The sequence below is a fragment of the Scyliorhinus canicula genome, chromosome 6 (genome assembly GCF_902713615.1).
Source record: "Scyliorhinus canicula chromosome 6, sScyCan1.1, whole genome shotgun sequence".
NCBI lineage: Eukaryota > Metazoa > Chordata > Chondrichthyes > Carcharhiniformes > Scyliorhinidae > Scyliorhinus > Scyliorhinus canicula.
In genome coordinates this window covers 174,544,924-174,562,331 of record NC_052151.1, presented here as the reverse complement: position 1 = coordinate 174,562,331, position 17,408 = coordinate 174,544,924, and the positions used below count along the sequence as shown (strand labels likewise).

Here is a 17,408-nt window from a genome sequence, read left to right as displayed (position 1 = left end):
GTGGTTAGTCATTTCGGACTGAAATGAGGAGAAACTTCTTCACTGAAAGGGTTGTGAATCTTTGGAATTCTCCACCCCAGCGAGCTGCAAATGCTCAGTTGTTAAGTATATTCAAGGCAGCGATCTCAAGATTTTTGGGTTAAAAGAGAATGAAAAGATATGGGGATGATGGAGGAAGGTGGAGTTGAAACAGAATTTGAGCCATGTTGAATAGTGCAACAGACCTGAGAGGCTGAATGTCCTCATCTTGTTCCTAATTCTTGTATTCTTATGGTTTGAGTGATCCGCAACATCACAGCAGGACCTACCATGATGGAACATCTTGTGACAACTCTGACACCTCATCTTGATCCCTCTTCTGGAAGCTTCACCTGCTCACGATGTATTCCTCATATCTCCCAAGCATTCTTTATTTCCATCGGGTAGCCCCAGCCGACCCATTCATGCTTGGAGCTGGATTCCCCTGGGAAGGCAAAGAGCCATAGCAGTGAAAAAGCAACAATGCCTCCCGCTGTGCATTAAAATGAACTTTCCAGAGGGTCAGAGTACAGCAGAAAAGCATTCACAGGGCAAATGACAAAAAGAGTGAACTGGCAATTAATCACTGAGTGATACTTTTAAATAGGGCTGATGAGAGGACTTGACGTCACTTAGTTGTGCTGAGCAAGTCAGCAAGCAGCTAGTGAGGCACTTGGTTGAACTAAGATGGGGACTTCAGGAAGTGTGGAACAATCTTCTGCAGACATGGAAGTTCAACTTAGAATGCTGTCGGCATAATCTCCTTCTGGGAATGCTTAAAGCAGGTGCCCATTTCCAACCAAGGGCAGGCTTCTTGCACAGCATTCTGGGAACTAAGGCCACTTAGTGTCTGAAAAATAGGCACTACTTAGTTCAATTGCTAAGCCCATGGGTTGAATTTTATGCGACGTGGTGACCCCAGCCAAATTTGGTTGGGGGGTTTGGGGTGCACTAGTTTCTGCTTGGCTAGGTTGCCATTTTCCCATTGTCACAGGGACGGACCTCCAACACCCATCGGGAGGAAGTCCCGACTCTGAGAGCTGTCATGCAAATTGACTACCGCACCGTGTGGAATTTCAGAGCCTGCCTGTTTAAATTACTTCCCACAGGATGTGAGCATTAAAGATCTGCTAATCCCTGTTAGGTGAATTGTGAATGCTGCCAATACTGTGCATGTGTTTTATTTGGACAGCAAGCTCACGTTGGCCTTTCACTTCACAGATTACAACAGCAGTGAGCAGAAGCAAGCTTGCAAGAAGCATGAACTGTACGTGAGTTTTCGGGACTTGGGATGGCAGGTAATTAATGGTATATTTTGTCAATTCTTTTTCTGATGGTTCAGAAAGGTTTTCAGCGGCAATGTTTTGGTCACTTACTTAAGGTATCAGAACCGAGTGCGGAATGTATCTCGCCCATGACTTTGGTCCAATGCTGACTTGACAGATTTAACCTGTAATTGACTGATTCCGTGAATAAATTCCGATATTGGACTTGATATTGGAGATGGAGAAGGGCGAGGAAAGAGAAGAGTAATGTTCATTGCCTTTTGCTGCCTTTATAAACACCATACTGATGAAGATCCATCAGTGGAGACATGGACAGATCCACTCAAGGGCTGGAGAGATCAGCCAAAAACCATGGGGAACTCAAGAGGGGCAAAGCTCGAGAGATTGGTTGAGGTTTGGAGAGATTGGGGGGGAGGGTCAAGGAAACAGAGATTTGGAGCCGGACAGCCTCAAATATTGGAGGGGGGGGGGGGTTCTTGAAAGATCACTTGAGAAAGGGTGGGGAGATTGGGATGAGTGATTGCAGGGAGGAGCTAGAGAGATTCTGTGGGTCACAGAGATAAAGAGCTGGTGGAGAGATTGAGGTGGAGGGAAGCAGAGATATCCTCTGGGTGGGCATTGCTAGAGATTGGTCAGAGGTGTGAGAAGGGCAGAGAGACCAAGGAGGAGGGCATAGGGTGTGTTATCGGCCAGGGTTTAGAGAGCCCCAAAGTGTATCATGGAGTTCACCTGACCCACGACTTTTACTAGATTGTGGTATGGGGAGCACACGGCCCACTCTACAGGTGTGGTGCAGCAGAAATTTAAAAGTAACTTTTAAAGCAAACAATGTTTATTCTATGAACTCAGTTAACCTTTATAAAACATACAGTGAATATCTTAGCAGCCATCAATTCAAATACACCCCCCAAAGAATACAACACTCTAAAGTAATCCTTAAACTTTACTTTTAAGATCCAGAAGACAAAAATCCTTTTTACAGAAGCACATCAGGTTTAAATCCTCTACTGAAAGCAGTTATCACTCTGAATTCACCAAATGATCAAGAGATAGTCTTTAGATGGCAGAGAGATTGAAATTACACCTTCTTTGGCTGGCTTCAGCTCCAACACTAAAATGAAACCAAAAACACAGACACATGCAAGGTTTTCTCAAAGCGAAACTAAAAAGCAGAGCCAGAGCTCAACTCCACCTACACTCTGACATCACTGCAGCCACTTGAGCAGACAAACATTTCTTAAAGTGACATTCCCATGACAGGTGTAGAGAGAGAAACATCAGGAATAGCAATGGAAATATCATGTGGGGGTGGCGTTTGCCAGGAAGGATGAAGCGATGAGGTGGGAGATCACATGCGGGTTCAGATAGATTGTGTGGATGGTTTGTATGCTAACTTGCTGTATCTTGGGGAACCACTCCTGCTCCATTAGGCCCACAGGCGGTGCTGGAAAAGTGCTTATCGGCTGGATTCAATCTGCATCACCTCATTGCAGCTGTTGTGTCTCAAACCCTGGGAAACTCAGTGACAGATATTAAAACTAAACACAGCTAGAGTTTGAGTCCGCCTGCCTGCTTAAGTAAACAGGTTAGTCGCCCAACCTCCAACCATTCTCTGTTAAAACCGAAAATGTGTGCGTTGGTTGGGTTTCCAATTTCTGAGTTTTTAATTGCTTTCCCGTCCACTTTTGTGTTCATGCTGCAGGGGAGGGGGATTTTAACCTCCCCCCACCCGCCCCCCACCCCCCCATCCCCCACCCCACACACCAATCCCAGCCCGAGTATTTAGCTTATTTTACAAATAAGTTGTTTAATTTCCCACATTAATAAAACAAATTTTGAAAGCATTTCAAATTACGTCCTCTGATCCCTTAAAACTGGGGCAGGTTGCCCGTTAACACCCGCTTATAATGACAAATGTAGTGTTGGGTAGCACACTTGCCCAATTATCAGAAAGCCTGCTAAATGCCTGCGTTGGCACGCTGTCAATATCATCCTTAAATTCAGAATGAGTTGCACAAATGAACATGGTGTATAAATGTATGAAGGGCACCTTGAGGCATGTGGAACCATGTGGAACCAGGTGGAACCAGGTGGAACCAGGTGGAAGGGCTCACAACCCAATTTCCTGGTCACCGCTGACCACATCCTCCTGATGGCACCGATTCTACCAGGTAGAAAATGGCCACTGAAGTGTCTTCATCATTCTGGATTGTTCAGAGTACTTGCTCCAAAAACCTAGTTCTCAGATTTCAACATTCTTCCATGTTTCAGAACACAGTAGATCTGGCATCATTAAGGGCAGATGTCTTTTAAAAATAGTTCAAATACCAGAGGCTCAAAAGCTTTTCAGTATTTACTGTTAGTACTTTGAAACAGAAGAGCATTTTTAACATAGAATATTCCCTCTATCTTTGGGGTGAGTCATGCTATTGCCAAATGCAGCAAATGTAGGACGCAGGGAATTTATACTTTTAGGAGCATATGTCGAGGCCCTCTGTTGCCTCACATGTTCTTGCTCCTCAGACTAAATGTGCTCTACATCCTCCTCCAAATATGTACTATTTCTAGAGCTCTGCATTTTCCCTTTTGTTTTGACTGGAACCTTGATCTGATTAAGTGCTCGGCAATAGAGAAAAGCTTTTGTTTCTGTTTGTAGACAGGGCAGGCAATCTGCGTTCCAGTCCAGGCCTTCATGTCTTCCGTGTGCACATCCTTCAACATTACCCTGGAGCTTTCGGGAATTAAAGAGCAATCTCCTGGACACTGCTGTGAGAAACCCGCCAGAAAATGGATTAGAGCATTTAAGGAATTGTGCGCTTCCGCGTTTCTTTTAGTTCTAAAAGCGCTGGAGGCCAGGGCTGAGTTTTCCGCCCACAAGGAGAACTGTGGGGGGAAAAGTTTTCGGATATTGAACCTACCTCTAGTGAGACACTGATCGAAATGAAGATTCTCATTTCGGTGAAACCGTATTTGGCATGGTCTGATTAAGGGCAGTGGACAGGCTCTCAAAGCTGGAGGACCAATCAGAGGCCTTCCAGCAACGGAACAACACCTGGCTGCAGTATAGGCTAAATAACAGAGAGGGTGTATCAACAAGAAGGTCCCCCCTCGGCTGCTTTTTAAAAACCTTAATAAAAAAGTACAAAAACAGGTAAGTTATCACTGTCTGGAGGGTGAAGACAGATGGGTTGTGGTTGGTGAAGGAGCCAGTCAAGAGAATAGCCTTTGGCTGCACCCCTACCCAGGCAGGGATTATTGGAATTCTGTGGGGAGTAACCCATCTCTTGATTCCCCAAAGCATTCCACCACCTACAAGGCACAAGTCAGAAACATAGAATATTGAACATACTGTGCAGAAGGAAGCCATTCAGCCCATCGAGTCTGCACCGACCCACTTAAGCCCTGACTTTCACCCTATCCCCATAGCCCAATAACCCTACCTCACCTTTTGGACACTAAGGGCAATTTAGCATGGCTAATCTACCTAACCTGCACATCTTTGGACTGTGGGAGGAGACCGGAACACCCGGAGGAAACCCACGCAGACACGGGGAGGACGTGCAGACTCTGCATAGACAGTGACCCAGGAGTGTGATGGAATATTCCCTACTTGCCTGGATGAATGCAGCTCCAACAACACTCAAGAAACTCAAACCATCCAGGAAAAAGCAGCCAACTTGATCAGCACCCCATCCACTGCCTTAAACATTCATTGCCTCCACCACCAGCTCACAATGGCAGAAGTATGTACCAGCTACAAGATGCATTGTAGGAACTCACCAAACTTCCTTTAACAGCACCTCCCAAACCCACAATCACTACCGTGTAGAAGATCAACAGCAGCAGATACATGGGGCGGAATTCTCCGACCCCCCGCAGGGACGGAGAATCACCCGGGGCCGGCGTAAATCCCGCCCCCGCCATGGCCGGAATTCTCCACCACCCGGGAATCAGCGGCGGCGGGAATCATGCCCCGCCGATCGGCGTGCCCCCCGCGGCGATTCTCCGGCCCGCGATAGGCCGAAGTCCCGCCTCTGACAGGCCAATCCCGCCGACGCGTTTTAAACCACCACTGGTGGCGGCAGGATTGGCAGCGTGAGCGGGCCCCCGGGGTCCTGGTGGGGGGGGGGGCGCGATTGGACCCCGGGGGGTGCCCCCACGGTGGACTGGCCCACGATCGGGGCCCACCGATTGGCGGGCGGGCCAGTGCCGTGGGGGCACTCTTTTTCTTCCGCCGCCGCCACGGCCTCCACCATGGCGGAGGTGGAAGAGACCCCCCTCCCGCGCATGCGCCGGTGGTGACGTCAGCGGCTGCTGACGCACCGGCGTATGTGCGGACCGGCGAAGGCCTTTCGGCCAGCCCCGATGCCGGGCTGCATAGCCAAAGGCCATTGGCGCCGGTTTTCATGCCATTGACGGAGCGGAAACCACTCCGGCGCAGGACTCTTTGGGGCGGCCTGACACCGGAGTGGTTGGCGCCACTCCGCTACGCCGGGAACCTCCGTCCCGCCGGGTAGGGGAGAATCCCGGCCATTGGTTCCCTTCCAAATCATTCACCATCGTGACGTGGAAATATATCAGTGTTCCTTCACTGTTTCAAATCCCAGAACTCCCTCCCTAATAGTGCTGTAGGTGTACCTACACATCAGGGACCACAGCAGTTCAAGAAGGTGGCTCACCAGCACCTTCACATGATATACCTGTAATAAGTCACTTAATGAGGCTGTCTGCTCACCTCATGCGGACAATGACTTTCCTTGACTAAAATGCCCAATCTCTTCCCAGCATGCCATCCGGCCTGTCATCATTTTCTGGTACCATCCATCTTCATTTCAGATGTTGGTCGGCCTGAAATTTCAGTCCCAGATTTCAGCATTAATAGTATCTGGTCTACTTTCCAAATTTCCACAAATTTCCTCCTGAAGGTTTGTTCAGAGACCAGAAGAATAATTGCAAGTTTTCAAAGTTTGCAACAATAAGTTTGTCATGCACCTTTGTGGAAGGTCAATGATGGGCAAGAATGTGATTTCTTTTTCTAAAAGATTATTTTTGCATTTCTGTGTATTAATTACCATTCCCCTTCATCTTAACCCCCCCCTTTCTTTTTTTAAATATCCATACATGTATTGCCTCAATGCAAAATACCCCCTCCGCTCTTCCACCACGCTATCAGTCTTTTGTTCTTAAAGTCGCCACTTTCTGTTGCACGTTTTTACATTCTCCCTCCCTTCAGTCCCAATGAAGGGTGGGATTCTCTTTTCTGGGGACTAAATCCCCACGTCGGTGGGAAATCCGGCTCCAACCACTCTGGCATAAACAGCCCCCGAAAGTGAAGAATTCTCCAAACTTTCAGGTGCTAGGTGGGTGGCGGAGCGGTTGGCACCTCTCCATTCGGCACTGAAGGGCCGGTGCGAGTTTGCGCACGCGCGGAACGGCCAGCGTGATCTCGCGCATGCGTGGACCACCCGCCGCATTTCCGTGACCCAAGCCGGAATCAAACCTGGGACCCTGTGGCTGTGAAGCAATTGTGCTATCCACAATGCTCCCGTGCTGCCTAATATATTATGCCTATGTATATAACTCGCAAAAAGTACCTAAATCAGCGACAAATGTTACAATACATTATAACCTCTCCCGTTCGGAATGATTGGGACCTAATAATTTCTGGATGTTGGTATTTTCTGGATTATAGAATGGTATCAGAATGCCTAACCACATGTACGTGAGCGTAAAACATCAAAGACATCGGGCAGGGTTGAGCCGCTGTGTCGGCCGTGGGCACAAATCCTGCAATGGCCCCAAATCTCGTGAGAGGCCAAAATTTGAATGAGATTGCCTTCATTATAATATATGTAGCGTAGTTAGCATTGCATCTTCAGCCCTCATTGAATATTCCCACCCACCAGGCATGACGTTACACTGGCACAAATTACTACTGTCTTTTAAAAATCGGAACCAGGTGCCATGACCTCCGAGAGGGAGGAAGGAACTGAGCACTATTGTCTTCACTTAGCACGATGGAGTCCAAGGGGACAGAGCCCATTGACCAGCTCCGAAGGGAGAGGGCTGGCTCGGGAATGTCCAGGCATCGAGGGGAGTGGGAGGATTCTGGGATTGGGGGTCACGGTTGGTGTGCGTGGTCCTAAAGTCTGTTGTCTATGTTGTTTGAAAGTTCTTAGAGGGCTGTGTAAGTCTGATGTCTAAGGCATGGGGATACGGAGTGGCTACGGCTGTGGACCCCTTGGGATGGAGTGTGATGAGAGTCAAAGAGGTAGGCCCAATGGGCTGAGTAGATGAGACCCTGAAAGAGAAAACAACATGGTTCCCAGCTTGGGGGGAGGAGAGGGTGGGTGGAGGGTGGGGTGGGCGTGGTTGATACTCGTGCTTGTCAAACTAATTGGTCATCAACAGTTAACCCATAACAATGTCAGCTGCCCACAGTCTCAAAGTCAAAGAATGGAATGAATACTCAGGGTTCAGGATGCACGGGATCACATGGCACTGGGAGTAGCCATGTGATCCCGCCACCGGATAAAGTGTGGGACTGACTGCTCCCAGATCTGGGAGGCTAATGGGTCAGGAGAGGTAATGATGTTATCCAGCTTCGACCCCAATCTGACTGCCTCGCTCTCTTATCCCTCACAAGTAACCAAACGATGTCGGTATGGAGCCAGTGGAACTAGCTATTATTACAGTGCTGGAGGAACATAGATTCAAGCAGCAATATGCAGCGGTGCCCAGGGCAGACCCAACAGCAGGAGACCAGGGGAGTGCAGGGAGGTTCAGAGGCCGAGGGCACACCACCGTGCAGGGGGCCCAAAGGTACAGAAGGAGATCGAGGGTGTACAGGACCCGAGTGTCCTTCGTGGAGCTGTTGGGTAGCATGTGCTCTAGGATCCTCCGCCTCATGAGGGAGGCTGTGTTGTACCTGTGCCACTTCCTTACTGACTTGGCGCCATGTGGCAGTGGACGACACCCGCTCACTGTGGCCATGAAGGTCACGCCAGCCTTCAACCTTTATACAACGGGATTGTTCCAGGACTCCTTGGATGACCTGTGTGGCATCTCTCAGGCATCCGCCCACAAGTGCATCCTTGAGGTAACAACTGTCTTCTATGCAAGGGCTTTGGATTTTATTAATTTGACCTCGACCAGGCCCAGCAAGACGAGGGGGTTACGGGATCTGGCACATAGCTGGTGTGGGAGTGATCGACTGCACCCATGTCACTCTACATGCCCCATGGCATCAGAAAGTCCCCTTCAAAAACAGGAAGGGGTTCCACTCACTCAACATGCAGCTGGTGTGCCTACCAGATGTGATTCCTGCACATGTGTGCAACTTTACCTGGGAGCGTGCATGGGAATTTCTCTTTTGGGCAATCGCAGAACCCTGGCATTTTTGAGAGTCACCCCAGGCTGCAGGGATGGCTTGTTGGGGACAAGGGATATACCCTAAGGTCTTGGCTGACGATGCCACTCCGGAGGCCAGAGACAGAGAGAGCCGGTACAGCGAAGCTCATCAGGTCTGTGACAGAGCAGTGAATCGGGCTCCTGAAGGTGCGCTTCCACTGCCTCGACAGTGTCTCCCACATCGTGGTGGTTTTGTGTACCCTACATAACCTGGCACTGCAGTGGGGCCGGTGACCTTCATGAGGAAGAGCTGGAGGAGCCGCACGTGTCCTCGAAAGGTGCGGATGAAGAACTGCTGGGGTGCGCGTGGGCAGGAGGGCGAGAGAGGCCCTCATCTCCTCCCACTTCATAGAGTAGGACCATCATGTTGTCTGACAGCGCAACATTCCCCCCCCCCCCACACAACTCTACGACCAGGATTTGAAGGTTGCAGAGATCTTACTCATCAGGGTGCTGGGGCTGGGGAGTCCTTGAGTGTCTGCTGCCTGGTCAATGCAGGAGGGTAATGACAACGCGCAGTGAGGAACGGTCTGTGATGCTTCTCAGCTATTGCTGATGTCTGACTCCAGTCTGTCTGCTGCCAGCACGCTGACTGTCTGGCTCATGTCGGAGTGAGAGTCAGTCCCACATTCCTTTGTCCCTTAGCTCTGGAGGGAGATTAGGGCCAAGGGTCTAGATAGAGTTCACTGAATCATACCTGACTCCTATCACTGCTAATGAAACTTTCACAATGAGTGGGCCACACCGTCTACTTGACATTGAGGGCCTCTGAGAACAACTATGTCTCGATGGGAAGAAGCACTGTGTCACTGGGAGGAGGGTTGAACAATGTGAGGTGTTTATGTGGTGAAGGACAATAATATTTAATTCAGTCACATGTGCAGGTGTTGCAACCTATAAAGACCCCCAACTACATGTGCTGAACTGACTCGAGACGAGTCTTCTGGATGAAGGTTCAGTGGCTCCTCACTTTTTTCTTGCAGGCCCACCTTGCTCTCAGAGCAGGCTCGCACCTATTCCTCCCCTATGAGCTCTATTGCTCTCTCCTTGTACGGAGTCAGGATCCTCAGCTTGGGCATCCCACTGCCCGTTTTCTCACTCGGAGGTTGTGAGTGATCTTCTTCTGCAGGAACACAAATGGGGATAATGTGAGCTGGGCGCTTGGCAGGTCGATGACGTCAGGCATGTGTGGGCACTACGCCTAAGCAGGGAGGGGCTATGGTGAGGAATGCTGGGGGCTGGGTTGAGGATGCTGGTTGGAGATCTAGTCCTGGGGCCTGAAGGTATATTGTAGCCCGCCTTTCCCCCACAGCACCCAAAAAATGGCTGAGGGCCTCTTCCATTAATTTAGGAGCTGGTTTCCTTGCTGCCATACACCTGGTTTAAAATGAGAGAAAGTGCTGTGGAGACGATTAAATGCAGCAACCTTTATTAAAGTGCTCAGTTGACGTGCAGGATGAGTGAATCAGACATTTTGTGCCTCAGGCATGAGGTTTCTCACATGGGGTGGGGGGTATTAAAAATTCAAAGTATCTGAAAATTGCGGTCCGATCGCACCACTGGGGTTGAGGGGAATTGCACCAATTTTCTTGCCGAAAATTCTGCCCATGCATTTTTAGCTGAAACATGAAGTTGTGATAAAACATGTAAAGCAGAAAACAAATTATTTCAATTATCCAAATACAATAGGCGGGATTATCCAGCCATTCCCACCAGCAGGATCTTCCGGTCCTGCTATTGGCGATTCCCCCGCCGGCGAAGGGTGCAAACAATGAGAAGCCCTGTTGACAGCAGCGGAATCGCCTCCAGCCAATGGTGAGCCACCTCAGCCGCCGCAAAACATTTGCGGGATTTTTCAGGCCAGCCCACCACCGAGATAGCCCAGTCCTGCCGAAGGTTCAAAGGACTTTTGGTTGGGCTGCTGAACCTCCCGCAATGTGTTCTGCCACAATGGTGGCCAGGAAATCCTGGCCTGCACCTTTCCTGTTTCCACACCCTCAAAACCGCTCTAAAATACATGTGGCACATTGGCGAGACCAAGCAGATGCTGCGAAAATGGATCAACGGACATCACGTGACAATCGCTAGGCAGCAATGTTCCCTTCCAGTCGAGGAACACTTCAGCAGTCAAGGGCATTCAGCCTCTGATCTTCGGGTAAGTGTTCTCCAAGGTGGCCTTCAGGATGCGTGACAATGCAGAATCGCCCAGCAGAAACTGATAGCTAAGTTCCACACACATGAGTACGGCCTCAACTGGGACCTTGGATTCATGTCTCATTACATTCAGCCCCCCACCGTCTGTCCTGGGCTTGTGAAATCCTACCAACTGTCCTGACTTGAGACAATTCACACCTCTTTAACCTGTCTCTTTAACCCTCTCTCCAGTTGTTCCATCTGGACCTGTAAAGACGTAATTACCTGCAAATACCTCGCATTCAAAGTATCATCTTGCATCATTGAATTTGTCTCTATATATGTTTGTGGAACCCACCTCTTCATTCACCTGAGGTAGGAGCTGTGCTCCCAAAGCCAGTGATTTGAAGCAAACCTGTTGGACGTTAACCTGGTGTTGGAAGGCTTCTTAATGTGCACTAAAATAATGCTTAGGTATGCTCAAAAAGATTTTGGGACGACTGTTTTTTCGAACAATAGATATTCAGGATGGAGAGGTTAAAGTGGGTATTGTAAAGTACTTAAAATAGTACACTGGTGCTCAAAACATTTGCTCATTGACAATTTCCCCAAAGGTGTTTAGCACATGCAAAAAATGACGGCACACTTTAAAAATAATACGCAAAATGCTTAATTTAAATTGATTTAACCTAGAAAAGCAGTGTTTGTGGTATCTAACATCGCTTTAATGGATTTTTCAGCAAGAAAAGGTAGTTATTTTTACTGTTTTGAAATAGGCACAATTTAACTTGCCTAAATTGTGTGCATTTAGGATTGGATCATAGCACCAGAGGGCTATGCTGCTTTCTACTGTGATGGAGAGTGTTCATTTCCTCTCAACGCCCACATGAACGCTACAAACCATGCAATTGTGCAAACTCTGGTACGTGCCTTAATCTGCAGATTTCATATATAAATGCATAGTTGTGTTGAGATGGAGGTTCACCAACCTATTCAGATCTGCTGAAGCCCTTTTGCACAATTTGAATGCAGTTGGAGGAATTTATGAGCCTTTGCAGCTAATGGTGAGAAAAGCATCAAATTTCGTTAAATTGTCTCAAGGTTATCAATTCCCCTCAGGATATTATATCTCAATCAAGTCACCTTTCACTCTTCTAAACTCCAGTGGATGCAAACCTAGCCTGTCTAACCTTCCCACTCATGATGGACGCCGTCAGTGACACTACTGATTGGTGGGAAGTGCACCCATCTCCAGCTCCTCAGAAACCGCGTTAGGAAACTGAAGTTGGAGTTGGATGAACTTCGGATCATTTGGGAGGCAGAGGTGGTCATCGATAGATGCTTCAGAGATGTAGTTACACCGAAGAATGAAGATAGATGGGTGATGGTGAGAGGGGCTGGGAGGAAGCAGTCAGTATAGGGATCCCCTGTGGTCGTTCCCCTTAGTAACAAGACTACCGCTTTGGATACTTGTGAGGGGCGACTTACCAGGGGTAAGCCATGGGTCTCTGGCACAGAGTCTGTCCCTGTTGCTCAGAAGGGAAGGGGGAGAGGAGTAGAGCATTAGTTATTGGAGACTCCATAGTTAGGGGGATAGATAGGAGATTCTGTGGGAATGAGAGAGACTCGCTGTTGGTGTGCTGCCTCCCAGGTGTCAGGGTCCGTGATGTCTCGGATCGTGTTTTCGGGATCCTTAAGGGGGCGGGGGAGAAGCCCCAAGTTGTGGTCCACATAGGCACCAACAACATAGGTAGGAAAAGAGATAGGGATGTAAGGCAGGAATTCAGGGAGCTAGGGTGGAATCTTAGAGCTAGAACAGAGTTATTATCTCTGGGTTGTTACCCATGCCACGTGTTAGCGAGATGAGGAATAGGGAGAGAGAGCAGTTGAACACGTGGCTACAGGGATGGTGCAGGAGGGAGGGTTTCAGATACCTGGATAATTGGGCTCATTCTGGGGTAGGTGGGACCTTTACAAATGGGATGGTCTGCACCTGGACCAGAGCGGTACCAATATCCTGGGGGGAAATTTGCTACTGCTCTTCGGGAAGGTTTAAACTAATTCAGCAGGGGGTAGGGAACCTGAATTGTAGCTCCAGTATAGAGGAGGTTGAGAGTAGTGATGTCATGAGTAAGGTTTCAAGGTTGCAGGAGTGTACCGGCAGGCAGGAAGGTGGTTTAAAGTGTGTCTACTTCATAGTCACGAGCATCCAGAATAAGGTGGGTGAACTTGCAGCATCGGTTGGTACCTGGGACTTCGATGTTGTGGCCATTTCGAAGACATGGATAGAGCAGGGACAGGAATGGTTGTTGCAGGTTCCGGGGTTTAGATATTTCAGTAAGCTCAGGGAAGGTGGTAAAAGAGGGGGAGGGATGGCATTGTTAGTCAAGGACAGTATTATGGTGGCAGAAAGGACGTTTGATGAGGACTCGTCTACTGAGGTAGTATGAGCTGTGGTTAGAAACAGGAAAGGAGATGTCACCCTGTTGGGAGTTTTCTATAGGCCTCTGAAAAGATCCAGAGATGTAAAGGAAAGGATTGCAAAGATGATTCTGGATAGGAGCGAAAGTAACAGGGTAGTTGTTTTGGGGGACTTTAACTTTCCAAATATTGACTGGAAATTCTATAGTTCGAGTACTTTACATGGATCTGTTTTTGTCCAATGTGTGCAGGAGGGTTTCCTGACACAGTATGTAGATAGGCCAACAAGAGGAGAGGCCATACTGGATTTGGTACTGGGTAATGAACCAGGACAGGTGTTAGATTTGGAGGTAGGTGAGCACTTTGGTGATAGTGATCACAATTCGGTTACGTTTATTTTAGCGCTTGGAAGGGATAGGTATATACCGCAGGACAAGAGTTATAGCTGGGGGAAAGGCAATTATGATGTGATGACGCAAGACTTAGGAAGCATATGATTGGGAAGGAAACTGCAGGGGATGGGCATAATTGAATTGTGGAGCTTGTTTAAGGAACAGCTACTGCGTGTCCTTGATAAGTATGTACCTGTCAGGCAGGGAGGAAGTGATCGAGCGAGGGAATCGTGGTTTACGAAAGTAGTTGAATCACTTGTCAAGAGGAAGAAGGAAGCTTATGTAAAGATGAGACGTGAAGGTTCAGTTTGGACGCTCGAGAGTTACAAGTTAGCTAGGAAGGACCTAAAGAGAGAACTAACAAGAGCCAGGAGGGGACATGAGAAGTCTTTGGCAGGTAGGATCAAGGATAACCCTAAAGCTTTCTATAGGTATGTCAGGAATAAAAGAATGACTAGGGTAAGTGTAGGGCCAGTCAAGGACAGTAGTGGGAAGTTGTGCGTGGAGTCCGAGGAGATAGGAGAGGTGCTAAATGAATATTTCTCATCAGTATTCACACAGGATAAAGACAATGTTGTTGAGGAGAATACTGAGATACAGGCTACTGGACTAGAAGGGCTTGAGGTTCATAAGGAGGAGGTGTTAGCAATTCTGGAAAGTGTGAAAATAGATAACTCCCCTGGGCCGGATGGGATTTATCCTAGGATTCTCTGGGAAGCTAGGGAGGAGATTGCTGAGCCTTAGGCTTTGATCTTTCTGTCATCATTGTCTACAGGAATAGTGCCAAAAGACTGGAGGATAGCAAATGTTGTCCCCTTTATCAAGAAGGGGAGTAGAGACAACCCGGGTAACTATAGATCAGTGAGCCTTACTTCTGTTGTGGGCAAATTCTTGGAAGGTTTATAAGAGATACGATTTATAAGCATCTAGAAAGGAATAATTTGATTAGAGATAGTCAACATGGTTTTGTGAAGGGTAGGTCATGCCTCACAAACCTCATTGAGTTCTTTGAAGGTGACCAAACAGGTGGACAAGGGTAAAGCAGTTGATGTGGTGTACATGGATTTCAGTAAAGCGTTTGATAAGGTTCCGCACGGTAGGCTATTGCAGAAAATACGGAGGCATGGGATACAGGGTGATTTAGCAGTTTGGATCAGAAATTGGCGAGCTGAAAGAAGACAGAGGGTGGTGGTTGATGGGAAATGTTCAACCTGGAGTTCAGTTACTCGTGGTGTACCACAAGGATCTGTTTTGGGGCCACTGCTGTTTGTCATTTTTATAAATGACCTGGAGGAGGGCGTAGAAGGATGGGTGAGTAGATTTACAGATGACAGTAAAGTCGGTGGAGTTATGGACAGTGCGGAAGTATGTTGCAGGTTACAGAGGGACATAGATAAGCTGCAGAGCTGGGCTGAGAGGTGGCAAATGGAGATTAATGTAGAAAAGTATGAGGTGATTCATTTTGGAAGGAGTAACAGGAATACAGAGTACCGGGCTAATGGTAAGATTCTTGGTAGTGTGGATGAGCAGAGAGATCTCGGTGTCCATGTACATAGATCCCTGAAAGTTGCCACCCAGGTTGATAGGGTTGTTAAGAGGCGTACGGTGTGTTAGCTTTTATTGGTAGAGGGATTGAGTTTTGGAGCCATGAGGTCATGTTGCAGCTGTACAAAACTCTGGTGCAGCCGCATTTGGAATATTGTGTGCAGTTCTGGTCGCCGCATTATAGGAAGGATGTGGAAGCATTGGAAAGGGTGCAGAGGAGAATTACCAGGATGTTGCCCGGTATGGAGAAAAGATCTTATGAGGAAAGGCCGAGGGACTTAAGGCTGTTTTCGTTGGAGAGAAGAAGGTTAAGAGGTGACTTAATTAAGGTATACAAGATGATCAAAGGATTAGATAGGGTGAGAGCCTTTTTCCTCGGATGGTGATGGCTAGCACGAGGGGACATAGCTTTAAATTGAGGGAAGATAGATATAGGACAGATGTCACAGGTAGGTTCTTTACTCAGTGAGTAGTAAGGGCGTGGAATGCCCTGCCTGCAACAGTAGTGGACTCACCAACATTAAGGGCATTTAAATGGTCATTGGATAAACATATGGATGATAATGGAATATTGTAGATGGACTTTAGAGTGGTTTCACAGGACGGTGCAACATCGAGGGCCGAAGGGCCTATACTGCGCTGTAATGTTCGATGTTCTATGTTCATTCCTGGTTTTAGTCCAGTAAAACTCTGAACTGCTTCCAATGAATCAATTATGTCTTTTATTTAGTTTTAGGAAAATTAGCTGTGCTTTTTAATTAATTTAAGATATCCTGGGCGGGATTCTCCAGTCCACCAGCTGTGTTTTCCAGCGCGGCGCGTCCCCGCTGACAGCGGCATTCTCCGTTCCTGGCAGCCAGCCATTGTGGCCACCCCCACGGGCGGACCGGGGGGTCCTGCCAACAAAGAATTCCGCTGCATAGCTTTTCCCCGAGGCCTTGATTATTTGTGAATCAATCTATCATTTAATCGTTCAGTAACTGTTATTTTTCTCCGCCGATGCTCATTTGAAACATGGCTGCTTATTTTGGACTTTTGTTTCCATTCGCAGGTTCACTTGATGTTCCCTGACAACGTCCCCAAACCTTGCTGTGCACCAACTAAGCTAAACGCAATCTCTGTGCTTTACTTTGATGATAGTTCAAATGTCATATTAAAGAAATATAGAAACATGGTTGTAAGATCATGTGGTTGCCACTAGCCTGGAAATTCAAAGAGAAAGGGGACCCAATTAAAAATACAATCTTTAAACCACCCTTAAACTTTTACTAAGTGATTCCAAATTGGGTTTGAAGGTGCTTTTTGTACAGTATTATGTATATAGTACTCATTGTGCCTATAATTTATTTCTTTCAATTTAACTACTTTACTACAGGAAAACTAAAACAGATGTTCTCAGTCCTTTCTGGCAGTGCAGAAAAACAACTGTGGTTGACTAAATATTTATTCAATAGAGCTGAAAACTGGTACATTTTTAGACAAAGCTTTTCTTTATGATACAAACATTGCAAAGGTGGTAAATGGTTTATTAACTTATCTGATTTCCTGCTATATATATTTTTGTTAAACAGAGGGATTTAAAAATATTTTTACACACTTCATCTCTTTCTTAGACTGTACTATATAAATATTGGAGATTAAAAAGTTGTCTAATTGTTGTCCTATCCATGATGTACCGTGTCTCTACAAACCTGCTGGCCATTATATGAAATATTGTACCATCCTCCTGATGACTAATTCTTAATTTTAATACTATTCTAATTAGTTACTCAATTCAGTCCAGCAATTCAAAGTATTATATTTGTAACAACATCTTCCTTCACTCCAAAGAAAGTAGAATTCCTGTGATGGACAGATGAATGGGCATTGGGGTCTTATCGCAGTGAGTGGAATGAGCATTTACCTTGACACGTTTTAAACTTTACCATGAAGCTTCCTCACTGTGAAATTAGATATTATCAATACGTTAGAATACAAGGGAGAGCAATTGATCCTTCAGATGTACATAGCCTTGGTCATACCCAACCTAGAGAACTGTGTTCATTTTTGGGCGCCACTCCTCAAGAAGGATACATTAACCTTGGAGGCGATGCTGAGCAGATTCACCAGAATGTTACCAGAATGTAAAGGGTATCATTCAAGGCTTAGGTCAATTGATTTTGTTGGGCAATCGAATCAAGGGGCAAAAAGCAGGCAAATATGA

The 17,408-nt window shown here is 47.2% G+C and overlaps 1 protein-coding gene across 1 annotated transcript in view; it reads left to right on the top strand.

Moving 5' to 3' along the window:
* Positions 1 to 16,871, top strand: part of bmp5 (bone morphogenetic protein 5) — a 177,636-nt gene extending 160,765 nt beyond the window's left edge. The window contains exons 5-7 of the mRNA XM_038800461.1: positions 1,240 to 1,316; positions 11,659 to 11,769; positions 16,257 to 16,871. Coding sequence (XP_038656389.1) covers positions 1,240 to 1,316; positions 11,659 to 11,769; positions 16,257 to 16,406 — 338 coding nt within the window. The 3' untranslated portion in view covers positions 16,407 to 16,871. The remainder of the gene's footprint in view (positions 1 to 1,239; positions 1,317 to 11,658; positions 11,770 to 16,256) is intronic.
* Positions 16,872 to 17,408: the final 537 nt, after the last annotated feature.